Consider the following 14,793-nt stretch of genomic DNA (forward strand, 5'->3'; position numbering starts at 1 on the left):
TTGAAACTGTAACAGAACTTCCAGTTAAGATAATCCTTTCTAAGAGTAAAGAAGGGACTGAGAGAAATTGCTTCAAAACACAAGCCGTAAATAAGCACGTATATTTGCTTCCTAGAACAACAGGATATCAAATCTGTGTGCAATGGCTGACTGTATTCATGACGCTAGCTAGCTGTTGACAAACAAGAACCGTAGCATGTCGTGGATTTTCCTGTACACCAAGAAGATTACAAAACACAACCAGAAGGGTAAAAAACATTAGGTGTTTCCCCATCCTATTAATAACAGCACATTCAACAAAAAGAAGTACCAGCTGGAACACAGAATGCTCGTTATGAGAATTAAGCAATTAACTCACAGGACAAAACAAACTGAAGGTTCATGAGGGGAAAAAAAAAAAAAGAACAGCTTACATTTATACAGAATCTTACCAGTGAACCTCAGTGCATTTTAAAACTATCAAGGTTCAACATCCTTGTTAAACTGCATGTTTCACAAATTCGCACACAGAACTGATTATTCCCTCAGTATCATACCAGAGCTTTGTGACCATTTATTCATTCAAGAGACTTAATGTTAACTTTAAGACTAACAGACAGTAAGTACAGATAAAAACACTATGAAGACGGAGGAACAAGAGGGAAATACTATTAAATTTTCTTGTAACACTGAACCCCTCCCCATCAAGTGTTTTCTGGGGGGGAGGGGGGAGGATTACAATCTGTATTTCTTTCTCCAAAGCTAGTAATGAACAACAAAAGCATTCAAAGACTGAATGTTTTTATACTTCATTATTACTGCTTTGTCAGCTTAAAGATAGAAACATGCTCAAGTAAGCTACCTACAGCAGAAGGACAGAAGGTCTTTAGAATAAGAACTATACCTGAATGAGTCTCAAAGCAGAGAACCTAGCTTCTGGATTTCAGCAATGAAACAGTAAAGAAGTGAACATGTATCAGGTATGAGAAAAAACTAATGGTAATTAAGTAAACAAAAAGAAACAGAAAACAGACGTGAACAAAATTAATTTAAAGGAGAATGAGTTATAACTACCTAGGTATAAAGCATTGAACAGCCATTTGCACTTCTAGCAAAGCAAAGATCACAGTAGTTTACATACACATATGACACACAAGATGAAAAGAACAGATAATGTAGCAGTATTGCACAGTTAGGAGAACTAACTAGAGACTACATGCTAAGCATGCTAAAAATCACTTTCTACAAGCTTAGAGAAGCAGGAGCTTTCTCTAATCACGGCATAGCATGCTGATGCATTGACCAGAGAAGTTCAATTTGCTTACCTCCTGTAAAAGATCTGCCTGCTCAATAGCTTTGAGAACATTTTTCTTAGAAGTCTCCTGAACTTCCCCTCCCAAAAGGAATTCATCCAGAATGAAATAGGCTTTTTCAAAATTGAAGATGATATCAAGTTCACATACCTGAAAAGAACATTGAGCATTACTGCAAACAGGGCTGATACCACCTACTGACCTGTCCTCTTACAAAACTTAACTCGCTCTCAGCTCCACCAAATCAAGATATTAGCCTTAGGCTATACCTTTTTGAGATGTGAGGCAACACACATCACTCATYTGAGACCAAACTAAATGAAAAGTATCTTTTTTGCTACAGTTAAAAACAATTATAGCAGCCTCTTTCTTTGAAAAGTGTTTTCATAGCTTAAAAAAATTTTAATTCATAACTTTGTCTTACGTGGCCATTTATAAGGCATGAGAACACCCCTGTAAAAGTTCTCTTCTCGCTTGCTTTATCCAAAGTGATTTTATCTAACTCCATACGCTCTTACAGAAATTTTACAACATCATATTCTCAATTTTTTATTCATTCTGTGCATGTCCTAGTCAAAGGCTGCAGAATGATGAGCAGGAGTTCTTCTAAAAGCACCAATACGTACTACTACAATTCCATTTGAATTTGGTATCTGGGAAAGCAGATRTCTGTCTTCTCTTATCCTACCCCTGCTATTAGTTCACAAGAAACTGCCTGATTTGGAAGCAGATGTAAGAAGTGCTGATGGGGGGGGAGTATATACACAAAAGAGCAGTGCCAAGGAGAGGGAAAGCTGAGAGACTAGACAGAAAGCTAAGGATTCATAAAATTTTATCCAAACTCAAGGGAGATCCCTGAGTGCTAAGAAAAGGAACAAATAYGGGCAATTAATATCACATTAACAACAGTTATCTTTCCACAAATTCATCATTTAATTTTCTATTTTAAGTTAGATAGTCAACCATCAGTTTCGTTTGACCAAAAACCATGAAATTTGTTAGATATATCTTTTCAAAAGCTAGTTGATCATTATTTTATGCCACAGCACTTTTAAAAAGTGACACAGTATAGTACACACTATGAATCTGTAAAAAATTAACCAAAAAAGCAGCACTAACTCACACTGCCAAAATACTTGTCAAGAAGTTCCACATAGCGATGAATTATTTCCAGAGTTATTAGTTCATTGTCCTGATCTTCAATAGCACAGCAGAAATAAAGGCTTGCATATCTGTAATAACAAAATAATCTTTACATTAGCATAAGAACATCAGCAAAATGAATGTATTTGAGAGGTGTTCAGTTCTCAGCAGTCCCTCATACTGAAGTCTACCACCATACTGTTATTCTGTATAAAGAGCCTCACAAATACTACCAGGAGAATGACTAAGACACCAGCAGACATACATGTGCACAGAAAGGGATCTGCTTCCTTGAGTCAAGCAAGACTTCAGTCTTTATCATCCTTTAACTGATGGGATTAAATTAGCGTCAGAAGTGGCTGGAAAAGAAAATATATTTTTAATTTGTTAGCCTCCTGTCGAAGTTTTGAAGCAAGATGTTTTTTTCTGTTATCTCTAACACCCAAGCACTGGTCTGTTAACCAACAGATTACATCCTTAAATTTGTAACACACAAGCTACACACATGGATATTAACAACCACTGAAAATGTGCTAACTAGGATAGGTAAAATGAACTAGCAATTTAAGATATACCAAGTTTTGTAATCAAACAGTTCAGAAGTTGGTCTTTAGAGAGGCTTAAAAAAAACACCAAATAAAAAAACACTAGCAACTGGCATATGCCCCAACTGCTATTAAGTCAACAACTCAATCACTACCAACTCCTCTGATATCAAGCTAAGGGAGAGGCCATCTGCAAGTCACTAGCAATCCACTCTCATCCAGAAGACAAAGAATTCTTTACTTCAGATATGATCTTGAATTCCACTTTTAACAAAAAAGACCCCTGCATCCATTCTACTGTATCTCTCCATACACTCCTACATGTTAAAAAAAAAAAATGCAAAAAGGAAACAGGAAAGCTGAAAAAATCCATTGAGTCTTCTCTAAGAAAATGCCAAAATGATAGGGCATACAGACACATGGCAGAAATGAGATCTCATATAAGTTACCAGTTAGAGCCAGTGTTATGTGAACCAAGAACAGCTTTTATTTTGCTTGTTTAGAGAGAATAACAGGCAACAATAAGCATTCCTTGAGTAGCTAACCCTATTGAAACAGAAGTCATTCAGATGTGAATGCCAAGTTTATAAGATGCATATTCTTTTCCCACACACAGAAATGCACATATCTTTTAAAGGTTACAAAGGAATTTTATCAGCTGGGGCATAGCAAGTACCAGAAGAAATTCTCAGACTTTGGGTGGAAGAAGTCATGCAAGAAATTTTTGTTTTGTAATATGGAAAAAAATATGAAATTATATGAATAGCAATACTACCATACAGGTGACCTACACCTATGTTTCTTGCTGTAAGTAAGCATTTTAACTGGGGGGGGGGGGATTTTGGCCAATTAAACCCCATGCCACTTTCACCCTCTCCTTCAGGATATCTCTGAGTTTCCCTACTTGCTCCAGGATGTCAGTAGCATCATCTCAAACTGAGCCTGTTCTAAGGAAAAAAAAAAAAAAAAAAACTAAAAAGCATATGTTAAGCATTTTCTTGCTAGCACTTGCAATGAACTACCATTTGCCTTGTCTACCTTTAGAAAAAACACACTATCTTGCTTTCTTGTGTTATTTCCTAAAAAAAAAATCTTATCCCTCTAGCATAGCCATGGCCGAAGACATCTTCAGCTAAATATCTCAGGGCTATAAAAGAACAAATTACTCCTGTCCTTCTTCAAATAACAGTACCTACTCTGCCAATTTCAAACCAAACTTCACCCAAGCTCTYAACCTCAAGAATATAATTGGACTATTGCTCCTAAGTCTGATGTGCTGTAAATACCCCTGTCTTGGTACTCACAGAGGAAGGTTTCTAGCCAATTTCTGTTAAAATTTGTCTCCCACTTCCTAAGCTAGCATCATTTATGATTTGCACGTCCCACTTCCACTCTGCTCTAGTTAAATCGAACTGATATGGCTTCATCATGCACAAACGATCAGAATCACTTTTATCCAAAAGTTTAAACTTTCTATTACATAAAAGTTACTGCCTACAATTTCTTTCCATCCTGCCACAAAACCTGACTTCAGATGGTGGGTGAGACATCTCCCTTCAATGAGGCTCTTAACATTTAAATTCCCTTGTTCTTTTATTTCTTCACCATTGTGACTTGTTAATTCAGAAGTCCTATCTGAGCACCGTTTTCTGATTTTACAGTGTTGCTTTTGTCCCTAACTTTAATACTTCAAGGATATTTACAGTCATTGTAGTAGCCTGCAAGATGCAATTTGTATAAGGTATTTTTTAGACAAAGTTGTTTAAAAAAAGTATTGGAAAGTGATACTCTACAGAAAAATTAGGCTTTCAAACCTAATGAGAAATTTCTAAATCAAACTCCATGTTAGTTTTAGGACATTAGTTGATGCTTACTCTAATTAGTAGCACTAAGACTAAATCCATTTAAACAAAACTTCTTCCATATTCAGATGAGCAGCACTGATTACGATGAAGTATAGTCAAACTGTTCCCTTCCAGTGCTTAGACACAAGTTGAATCTCATAACAGTAGTCCTCATCAAATCAAATTTGACTCAAATATTTGAAATTTTTTCCACACAGGACAGTCCTTTTGTGTTTCTCTGTTACTTAAAAGTTTCTTTGATGCACAAAACTATTTTAAGTAGAAAAAACAAAAAACAAAGGAGGTTCTAGTTAACCTAGAACACTTTGCAGGCAACTAGTCTGCTCTCAGTGTCCTCATTTAAAAGAAAACATAACATACTTTTGAAAGACTTTATTTAGTAGCTGTTGAGTAGAGTACACTTTCAAGCTCTGCCAATTGCAGTTTCAGAGAAAAGACTACTGAGGAACAAAGCTACTTGGTGGGCATCTTAACACAAAATGGAGGCCCGGGTATCTATTATTATATGCAGAAAACATTTTTCAAGTTTTATCGAGTAGGAGCCATGACTAATGGAGGACTGCCCAACAAAAGAAAATGAACTCAGATCCAATATGCCCACTCTGCAAAAAAGGGAATAATATACACAAGTCAACCATAATTGCAAAGGGCACGTGCATACTGCAAAGTTATACATTTGTTAAGACACAAATTCTCAAAGACAACAGTTTGTTGGATTTTTCCCCCCTCTCTCCTGGCCAGGGCTCAAGAAGAATGTGTCAATATATATTCTTGAGCAGACAAACTAGAGATTTTGCCAAGTCCAGAAGCCTACATGAAGAGTGTCTACACAGAAATGAGTAGATTTCTGTACTCGGGCTGAAAAAGTTTCTGCTCTGCAGAAGTGTTATTTCTTCCAAACTAGCCTAACAGAACACTGGCCCTCAGAAAACCCAATGAAAAGACAAATCCTGATAATAACATATGTCASCCCACACTGAAAAGCAACTGTGGCCCAGTCTATAAGGAACATTCTGCCCTTTTTATTTCTATTACAATGTCTTGTCACAGTAGATATTAATAGCAGAATCCTCAATCCGAAGCCAGCTGCTCACACTCATTTACAGAAAYATTTTACAATAACCATACTATCCTTGTCAGAAAGGGGACCTCAGAAAGCAAAAAGTAGTAGGGGAAATCACCCGAACTAAGAGTGTAATATGGACAAAAGAGCAGAAAACCAGCACAGGAGACATAAATACTTACACAAATTCCTACCTTTAAGTAGCTCATTTTAGAGTTTTCTTGTTAGAGGGAAGCAAATATACAAGCCTTCCTACAACAGTCACACTAACTCTGTAGTGGTAAGTCTCCCATTCGGTAGGCAACGTTTTAACCACCAAAATYCTCTTCTACTACTCAGCTCACAGCCAGATTCAGTCATTCTGCTACATGGATCAGGTCACCGTGGGCAGAACATAACTTTTCAAGTCCTACTGATTCAGTGGCATTCTCCTACCAGATGAGACACAACTTGAAGTCATCCCTGGAAGCATCACCAGGTAAAGCAGCAAGCCATATGACTGTCAGCATCTAAGTAGATTTGCATGCAAATTCTAATTGCAGAAATTTAAAGCCTACAGAGTTTGGCAGGAGCAGAGCTGAACTGAAAATGACAACAGAGCTGCCTTTAAAAAAGCAGGCAGGTGCTTAAGAGAGCTCAAGAATCTGGGGTTTGGTGATAGCTTGCCATCGTTGACCCAGTGACAGCTATAACCACGGGAGCTGTGCTCGGCAAGACTTTTTTCCTCCTTCAGAGAACTTACATGTTTCTTTTCTAAAGCATGAAGTTCTGAGACTCCAGGACAGGCAGGACGAGTTACTATTCATTTAAGGATACAGAACTTATCAATACTAATAATTACATCCAAGACAGGCATTTCTTTCACAGTTTCTAATTTTAAACCAAAAAAACCCCCAAAACAATAGTTTTTAGAAGTTAACAAAAGCTGTGTAATCTTCTGTAAGAGAGAGCCTCTTTTTCTTGATCCTGAGGTCCTCCTAGTGACACAAGAGCTGGAATATTCTACAAAGACAGCCTAATAAAGTTAAAATAACCATATCTAAGCACCTAGTTCAGTATAATCATTGCATTCAACCAGTTTTACAGAGCTTCCTATTTGTTATACCATTTTTAACAGATGCAGGCAGCAGTTAAGGCATACATAAAGAAGGATACTGATCATGTCAATTGCTGGGCACATATCATTAGATAGTTAACATTACTGTACCATGGGATCAAAATACTTTGAGCTAAAGATATGCACCGTTTGCAGAACGGACCTTTATTTTTGGGAGAGGGAAGTAGGGGGGTGGGGGAGTGGMAGAAAATATTGTTTTAAAACTTAGGTTTCTTCAAGTTTTTAAGGTAACCTACAATTAAGGTTATTTTACATTAAAGTAACTGATAATTGCCACAACATTAAAAGCAGCACAAGTTGTGACAATTTTCAAATACTGCATATGCAGTCATGTATTGAAGTATAAAAAGAAGAATCCTTGATTGAGTTACCAGTCAACAATAATTAAGTTGCATGTTCTCAGTTTACCAAATGCTAACAAAGAAAATGTATGTAAAAAGCAGTTATTCTACAATTTCTAATTTTGACTGCAATATAMCACACAGTGAAAATAACTAACATCAGCAGAAGCTAAAGCAATGAATAGCTGAGAGAGTACCTGCAAAAAAAAACCCAAAAAAMCAAAAAACATTCTTGTTTCCCTCTTTCCCTTGACCCCAAGGTTTCAGATTGCATGCTTCCTATCTTATTCTTCAGTAAAATATTGGAAATTTTAACATTTAACCCCAATTCCTTTGCCACAAGGGGAAAATTGCAAGAACTTTGACCCTATATGCTCCAATATTACTACCACTTAGTTTAGAAGGTAACAGTATGTGAAGAGTGATCAWCTGATTGCATTTAAGTTTCCAGTCTGCCATCTGCAGATGACTCCCTTCTCTATTGTAATAAAGTGCAACAGTTGCTGACTTCCCGAATTTGATTTTTTTTTCCGGCAACTCATTTCAAATCTCTGCTTGTCTCCTGAAGTAACAAGTTCGCAACCTTTTTTCAGTCTTCAGGTGTCCACTAACCTGAACAACTCTCTTCCAAACCCTTGACAGAATACATCCATCCTAATTTATGAGCCATGTCAAATGCAGAGCCACCTTCCCACCTGCTTTTTGTAGCTGTAAAGAAATAACTATGAAGGCAACAATGACTGATCCAATTCTGCAACCACGACTGCAATTGCATAAATGCTGCATGTATGAAACTTATGAAAATTAAAAGAAAGTATTCATACACATTCAGATGGATTTTAAAGACATTTTGCTCTATCTTCTTGAAGTTTCGTTCAGAAAGTGTCCTATACAAATGATAAGGATGAAATGCTACAGAGCTACGGAGGCTAACCAAATATTCCATATGCATACTTTACTAGGCATAAAAGGGCACGACAAGAAATAGTTAACAGCAGTAAATAGACAAGGAGGGAGGACAGCTGTGTGGACTCAACTCCCCACCAGAACAGCTACTGCTCTGCAGTACTAGGCAAGGAGGGGAACACACTGGCCTACCCATGCCTATTTTTTCTCATCTGGTCCCATAAAAGTCCAGCTAAAAGAGGACTTGCATACATCATCACTTAAGGGAGCACATAAAGCATTTAGGCAAGCTTGTCTACATGTATGCACAAGAAGTTTTTGTGAGGAAATCAACAGGCAGAAAAATAAAACTGTGCGTATGCTTTCTTTAAGCATGGCTTTATGCATTGTTCCTCCTCCTTCCCTATGGATGCATCCTTATTCTTAAAAATGTAAGAGAACTACGCCAGATACATTGGTGACATTCACGTGCATGACATCACACGCACTGATGTATATATCAGATCAGGATCTAAAGGTCCAGTCCTTGGAGAAGAGTTACTAATTCTCTTTCTCTTCCCTTCAGAGAGAAGACAGCAATATTGTACAGCAATGAAATTATCTCAAAGAGAAAGAAGAATGCACAAACCTTTTAAAGTTTATACATAACTAGGGAAGGGAGTTAACTCAAGGTTTCATAGCATCAGCTTTAGATGGAAGAGATGTATCCTAGCAAATCAGGACAAGAATTACAGTTATTTGTGCAGAAAAGTATTTTCACACTTCTACTTTGCATTACATTCTAAAGGTCAGCATGAAACAAAAGTTGTAGCCACATACCCTTAGACAAGTTAGCAAACAAGTGAAAAATGAAACTATTACCAAAGAAAATTATACAGTACTTCCACCAAAAGAAAGTTAGGCATGATTTCTCAAATTAGGAAATACCCCTTTTTGTATTCCTAGCAAAGAAAATCTATTTACTCTGAAATAACAGAATAATATTCTTATTTCTGTGAGCCTTTAAAAAGCAAGTTTCATTTTGCAGCTGATTTAGGAAGTCATTGCCTGAGGTGAATGTTTACAAAATTTAGTTTTTCTTTATTAGCTATTAAATCATACATGCATGCTTCATATTTGTATGCATTTATTTACTGTGGGCATCTAAACAGAGAACTAGTAAGCAACACTTCTTATTGAAGTAGAAAGAAATTTCATCTCTTTTCTTCAGCACATTTCTAAATGCATGAGTGATTTTCCACACATGAATGATTCCCACTTGGTTATCAAATTAGATTCAAGGAAAAACCCTCAAAACCCATACTTCTCCATAACCAGTGGGGGGGGGGGGGAAGTGGGAGAGGGAGGTGGAATCAACCTTCACTATTTTCTTGCTACTTATTACATTGTTTGTGATGTATGGCAATTATGAGGTCAGTGAGACAGAACAACCTTTTGTAGACAATCTTCAGGTCTCTCCATTCCAGGAAGCTGCACATTTTCGGTTTGCGGGCTAAAACTGTTTGAACAAGTTCCCTTGTGATTTTCTTCTTTTCTTTGTCGGATAATGGGACATACCATTTCTGAAGTCTCAGTTTCCCCTGACGACTAAAAAGCAACATAAACTGCATCTGTTGAATTGGAAGGAAAAAAAAAGGGGGATTAATCTCAGTCTCTTAGTTTTATAAAGATTTCTATGAGGGGAACCAAACAGGAAGTAAGATAGCCATACAAAGCCCTAACTACATTAAATATTTCTAAAGCGGTGGCAGATAATATACAAGATTTGGAAGTACAAATAATATAAGATTCAACTAAACAAGGTTAGTCACAGCCAAGATGGAAGAAAGCATACACAAGTTTCAGAAACAGATGTCAGAGCCACCAGACAGCAAATAAACCTAAATTTCAGACAAACCATGTCCAGCAGTGGTATAGCTGCATTTGCATTTACTACAGACAAAGACAAAAAACAGCACAGCCATATCCCCAAACACCCAAACTAATTTTCAATTGACTGGATTACAGCCTTACAGCAGGAGCAATTTGCACTTAAGATCTTTCTGAAAAGCCTCAAAATATTTTAAGAGGCATTAAACCTCCCAATGGAGAGTCCTATGGCACAGAAAAGCCTTGCCTGCTCTCGTATTACACAAAAGGAGTAGACATTAAGTGCTTTTCCTGCAGTCCTACACTCCTGGTCTCGCTTCCTCTAAAGGAGTGATGTTGCAGTTATATTTTAAGAGGAACTTGTCGGCTGTGTTTTCCAGCGGCTGCAACATTAAAGGAAATAGCTTTTTTTTTCTCCTCCCTCTCCCACCCTTTTTCCTCAAAGTTGTACCGGGCTGAGGAAGTTTCCCAGGCAATCAGACAGGCGTGAAATACCACGAGAAAGCCCAGCCTAGCTCCGTGTGACAAGTGTCACCAGCGCCAACACAGCCAAGGGGCAGCGGCGGCAGCTCTGAAGCCCCGCGGTGCCGGGCGCTCCCTCGGCGCGGGCTTCCCGCGGCGCCCGCAGCCCGCCCTCTTCTCCGACCGGCACCGGCGCCACATCGCCCCCTCAGCTCCCCCCGTCTTGAGGGGACCCTCGCGGCTCCCGCCGTCCCCGAGCAGCCGCCGCGGCTCCTCCCCACCCGGGAGCGGTGGCGGGCGACACCAGCTCCGCCGCCTCGCCGTGGGGACGAGGGACGGCTACAGAGCCGCGGGCTGGCGCCGAGCCGCGAGGGGAGCATCGCCTGCTCCCCTGCCTCGGCCGGGCGGGGGGCCACCGCGGCASGCAGCTCCGCCCGTCCCAGCCCGGGGTGCGGGGTGTGTGTGTGTGGGGGGGGTGCTGCTGCCGAGCTGCGCCGCGGTGCGTGCGCGGGGGGGCAGCTGGAAGCGCCGGCGGCCGCCCCGTCCCTCAGCCGTTAACGGCCTCTCCCCGGRGCAGCGCCGAGAAGGGGGTCCCACAATTGGGGGCAGGGTGGAACACCTCCCGCCGTCCTGTCGCACCCCGAAGGCAGGCTCCTCGCCCCGGCGCGGGGCGGGGAAGGCGAGCCCGTCCCCACGCGGCGGTGCTCACCGTGCCCCGGGGCGGGGGGGGAAGGATGAGGAGGAGGACACGGCACCGCTACCGAGGTCGGTGCTGCCGCCACGGCTGCCGAGCGGGACTGAGGGTAGGGGAGGGGAGATGCCGCCGGCTCGAGCCCGGCGCGGGCGCGAGCGCGCGCGCGCGGCTCAACGGCCACCCCCGCCCCGACCTGCCCGAGAGGGGAGGGGGGAAGGGGCGGGGCCGGGCTGGCGGACGCCGCTCCCGGGCGGCGGGCGGGGAACGGAGGGGGCGGAGCCAAGAGGCGCCGGGGGCTCTCCCTCCTTCCCCCACCCCCGAACAAAACTTTATTAGCTCGCCGGCTCGCGGAAGGGGCGGGGGGTGGGGGCGCGCGAGCTCAGCGCAAGCGCGGTGAGGGGAGAGTGGGGAACGGCGCGGAGCCCGCTGCCACCCAATCGGGGAGCTCAGCGCGGCGGTGGGCGGGGTGGGAGCACGGTGATGGCCAATGAAAGGGAGGGAAAGGGCGGGGAGGGAGGAGCTGGCGGTGGCGGTGGGAGGGGCTGGGGCAGGAAGGGCGTGTTAAAGAACATAATCCGCGTGGCCCGAATTAGGATAGGGCAACGGTCCGCGCGGCAATAGCCAACCAGGAAGCGCAATGCAGTTCGTATAGCGGTTCGCAAGCAGCCAATGAACCGGCGAGGCACGGAGCTGGGGAAATGACATCAGTCAATCAGGCGCCCGGAGATAGAGACTCCTCCTTCGCCTTCCCCACGCCCGAAGCGGGGGGGAGGGGGGGTGCCCGCCCGCGCGTGCGCAGCGCGGTGTTTCCTTCTAGCACGTGCGCGCCCCGCGTGGKGGTGGGGGTGGGAGGTGCGCGCAGGGCGGGGCCGGCGCCGCTGGGGGCTGTAGCGGGGCGAGGCGCGCGCCGTGGGCGGCCGTTAGCGGTGTATGCGGGGGGCGCTTTCCCCTGAGGAGACGCATCTCCGCCCTGTGGCGGGACGCGGGCGCTGCCGCTGCGGAGACGGGCCCACCGCGCGGCTGGAGCGCCCCAGTGGTGGGGGTGGAGGGGGGGTGCCGGGCTTCAGCACGCAGGGTTGAACTTCCTCATCAGTATTTTTCCCAAAGTCACCTTGATTGTGATCGCTAATTAAATTCCCAGAATTAGCCACGGTTGTATGTTTAGGGGGTTGAGTTATGAAAATGCAAATTTTTTCATTAGTGCACAGCCGAAGAGGTTTTCCACACCAAAACAGCTCAATTTGTTTTGGGTGGGGGTTGGTTGGTTTTAATGCTGCTAAGCCGAAAATATAAGGTGCAAATGTAATCCAAAAGAAATTTAGAGAAACAGCTCTTTCAGCTGGAGTATGTTAAAAAAATCCTCTAGTGGCTTATATCTCTTGACASTATTGGTGCTCTTCACCTTATCAACATTAAGGATGGAAATAATCAGACAAGATGATTTTTACCASGCAATCTTTAAATGGCCTAATGCAGGGACTGACAGAACAAGGGAGAAAGATTGTGCTCCCCTCTCTACCTTATCATTAAGAGTAGTTTCAATCGCTCTGGGATGTGTCATGCTTTTATTACTTTTTATTATCAGCACCCAAAAAAAAAAGTCTATTCTTCTGGCTACAAAACAGCTGTGGCAACAGAAACCAGTGCTGGAAATGCTTTTGTATAGAAATGTGGATAGTCTGAAAGGAAAGCCAATTTTCTCGCATTTCAAGGAATGCTATAATCAATTGCACTTGAGGAAACTTGCAGATATGTTACTTTCTCATTTTATAGTACAGATTATAATTGTAAGATGAAAGTGGCATGGGAACAAGGAGACATGCATGAAACTAAACTGAATGGATGAGGCAATTACAGTATTAGAGTCACATAAAAAAGGAGAACTACTATTGTTGGTGCTTGTCCTTATCATATTTAATATTTATTTAGCATCCATCCTGTTCTCATTTGAACTTGTCTTTTATTAAGTCCAGGAACAGATGTATATGGATTTGTTAGCTCAGACAGTCCACCCTTTTGCCAGTGTGGGACTACTCTTTTCTGTACATTGTTTTGTCCTCAGTAGTTTTAAAATTTTCAAGCAGTGCAGCTCTGCTGGTTCCTTGTGAGGCTATTCCATAGTCTAAAATATCCTGTTGTTCAGTAAGCTTTCATAAATTCTCTCCTTCCTAATCTGCACTTTGTTATTCTTGATTTTAGCTTCCTGTACTTCATAAATTCTCTATCATGAGTATATACACACTTTAAGTGTTTATAGATCTTTTAAATCATTGTATAATCCAGCACCCAACTTTCATTTCTCTTTATCCAAGCTACTTCCACTATATTAGCATCGTTATGGTAATGGCAGCTCAGAATTGAATTTCTGAAGGAGTCGCACCAGACCTGTATTGTGATTTGCCACTTCCCAGCATACTGAAGTATTTCTGCATATAGATCAAACCACACATTCTACAAATGCTTAGTTATTTGGAAGCACTAGAACTACCCAGATGGTTCAAGAAATATATGTATTTTGGTGTCATAAAGACAAAGTCTAAAAAGACACTTTTTTTTTTAATCCTGCATCTTTTTAAAAAGTTTTTGTCCCATTTCCTGCTCAGTTTCAGTTTATTGTTTCTTCCAATGGTAGCAGAGCACTGTTCTCCTGTCTTTCTCCCACCTATCAATTACATGACTGGATTTCTTCCCCTCAGAATTTTTAGACTGARGTTTATTACTTAAATCTACTCTTGGTCAGAATCACTTTGTTACATGCAGTTTCAGGTGGTATGATAAGGCGTGTGCGAACCGTGATGTGAATTGAGGCTCTCCAGGTCCATCTCCTCAGCCTGTTCCTGCCTCTTCATCTCTGTCCCAGCTGGAGGATGCCATTTTCTCAAGCCTGCCGGTATCRCCACTCATGTGATCGTTCTTTAACTCATTTCTGTCAAAATGAGCCTGCTTATTTTAAGCAGTTTAAAGTGTGATTCCATGGTGGTTTCAGATTATCTAAATTCCATCTTCTCCCATCCCTCCTCTTATTCCCAGCTCCACATTGCCATTTCTTATCCTGCGCTGACATAAATGCTTATGCTGCCTCTCACTTAAACAACAGGGCATTGCTAATGAGGCTTGTTTGGGCTGTATAGGTGAGGATAAAATAAACAACTGAGTCAGTCTGAGGATCCAGTACCTCTGGCAGGAGGGCAGTGACAGAGGTAATGTTGTCCTTTCTATTAGTGCTGTTTCTTCCAGGAACTTCAGATGACTTGCTGTTTGCAAGAGTTGCGATTTGTACTAATTACCCCTCTTTATACCCACTCCGTCTTTCTTTCCTGTAAGAAATTATGCTGTCACTTACCCATTGATCTAGCAATACACTGAACTAGCTGTAATTAACAAACTGATAAAGATGCATATGATGCTTAAAACAATAATATAATAGCCTTTGTGTAATCCACAAGCCCATGACAATGCAAACATCATGCAGTCTAATTTTAGACATRACACAGTG

At 41.7% G+C, this 14,793-nt stretch overlaps 1 protein-coding gene across 6 annotated transcripts in view; it reads right to left on the bottom strand.

The window, feature by feature from the left end:
• Positions 1-11,491, bottom strand: part of AP1S2 (adaptor related protein complex 1 subunit sigma 2) — a 32,240-nt gene extending 20,749 nt beyond the window's left edge. For 2 of the 6 annotated variants that reach the window (XM_026087158.1, XM_026087156.1), the window contains exons 1-4: positions 11,313-11,490; positions 9,704-9,882; positions 2,416-2,524; positions 1,305-1,442 (exon numbers count right to left, since the gene is read on the bottom strand). In XM_026087158.1, the coding sequence (XP_025942943.1) occupies positions 1,305-1,442; positions 2,416-2,524; positions 9,704-9,882 (426 nt within the window). In that variant the 5' untranslated portion in view covers positions 11,313-11,490. Of the gene's footprint in view, positions 1-1,304; positions 1,443-2,415; positions 2,525-9,703; positions 9,883-10,592; positions 10,715-11,312 lie in introns of those variants that run through there. The other 4 variants (XM_026087157.1, XM_026087159.1, XM_026087155.1 and 1 more) reach the window with 4 other exon arrangements.
• Between the last annotated feature and the right edge of the window lie 3,302 nt (positions 11,492-14,793).

This window comes from Apteryx rowi, unplaced genomic scaffold (assembly GCF_003343035.1).
Source record: "Apteryx rowi isolate R43461 unplaced genomic scaffold, aptRow1 scaffold_706, whole genome shotgun sequence".
Taxonomy (NCBI): domain Eukaryota; kingdom Metazoa; phylum Chordata; class Aves; order Apterygiformes; family Apterygidae; genus Apteryx; species Apteryx rowi.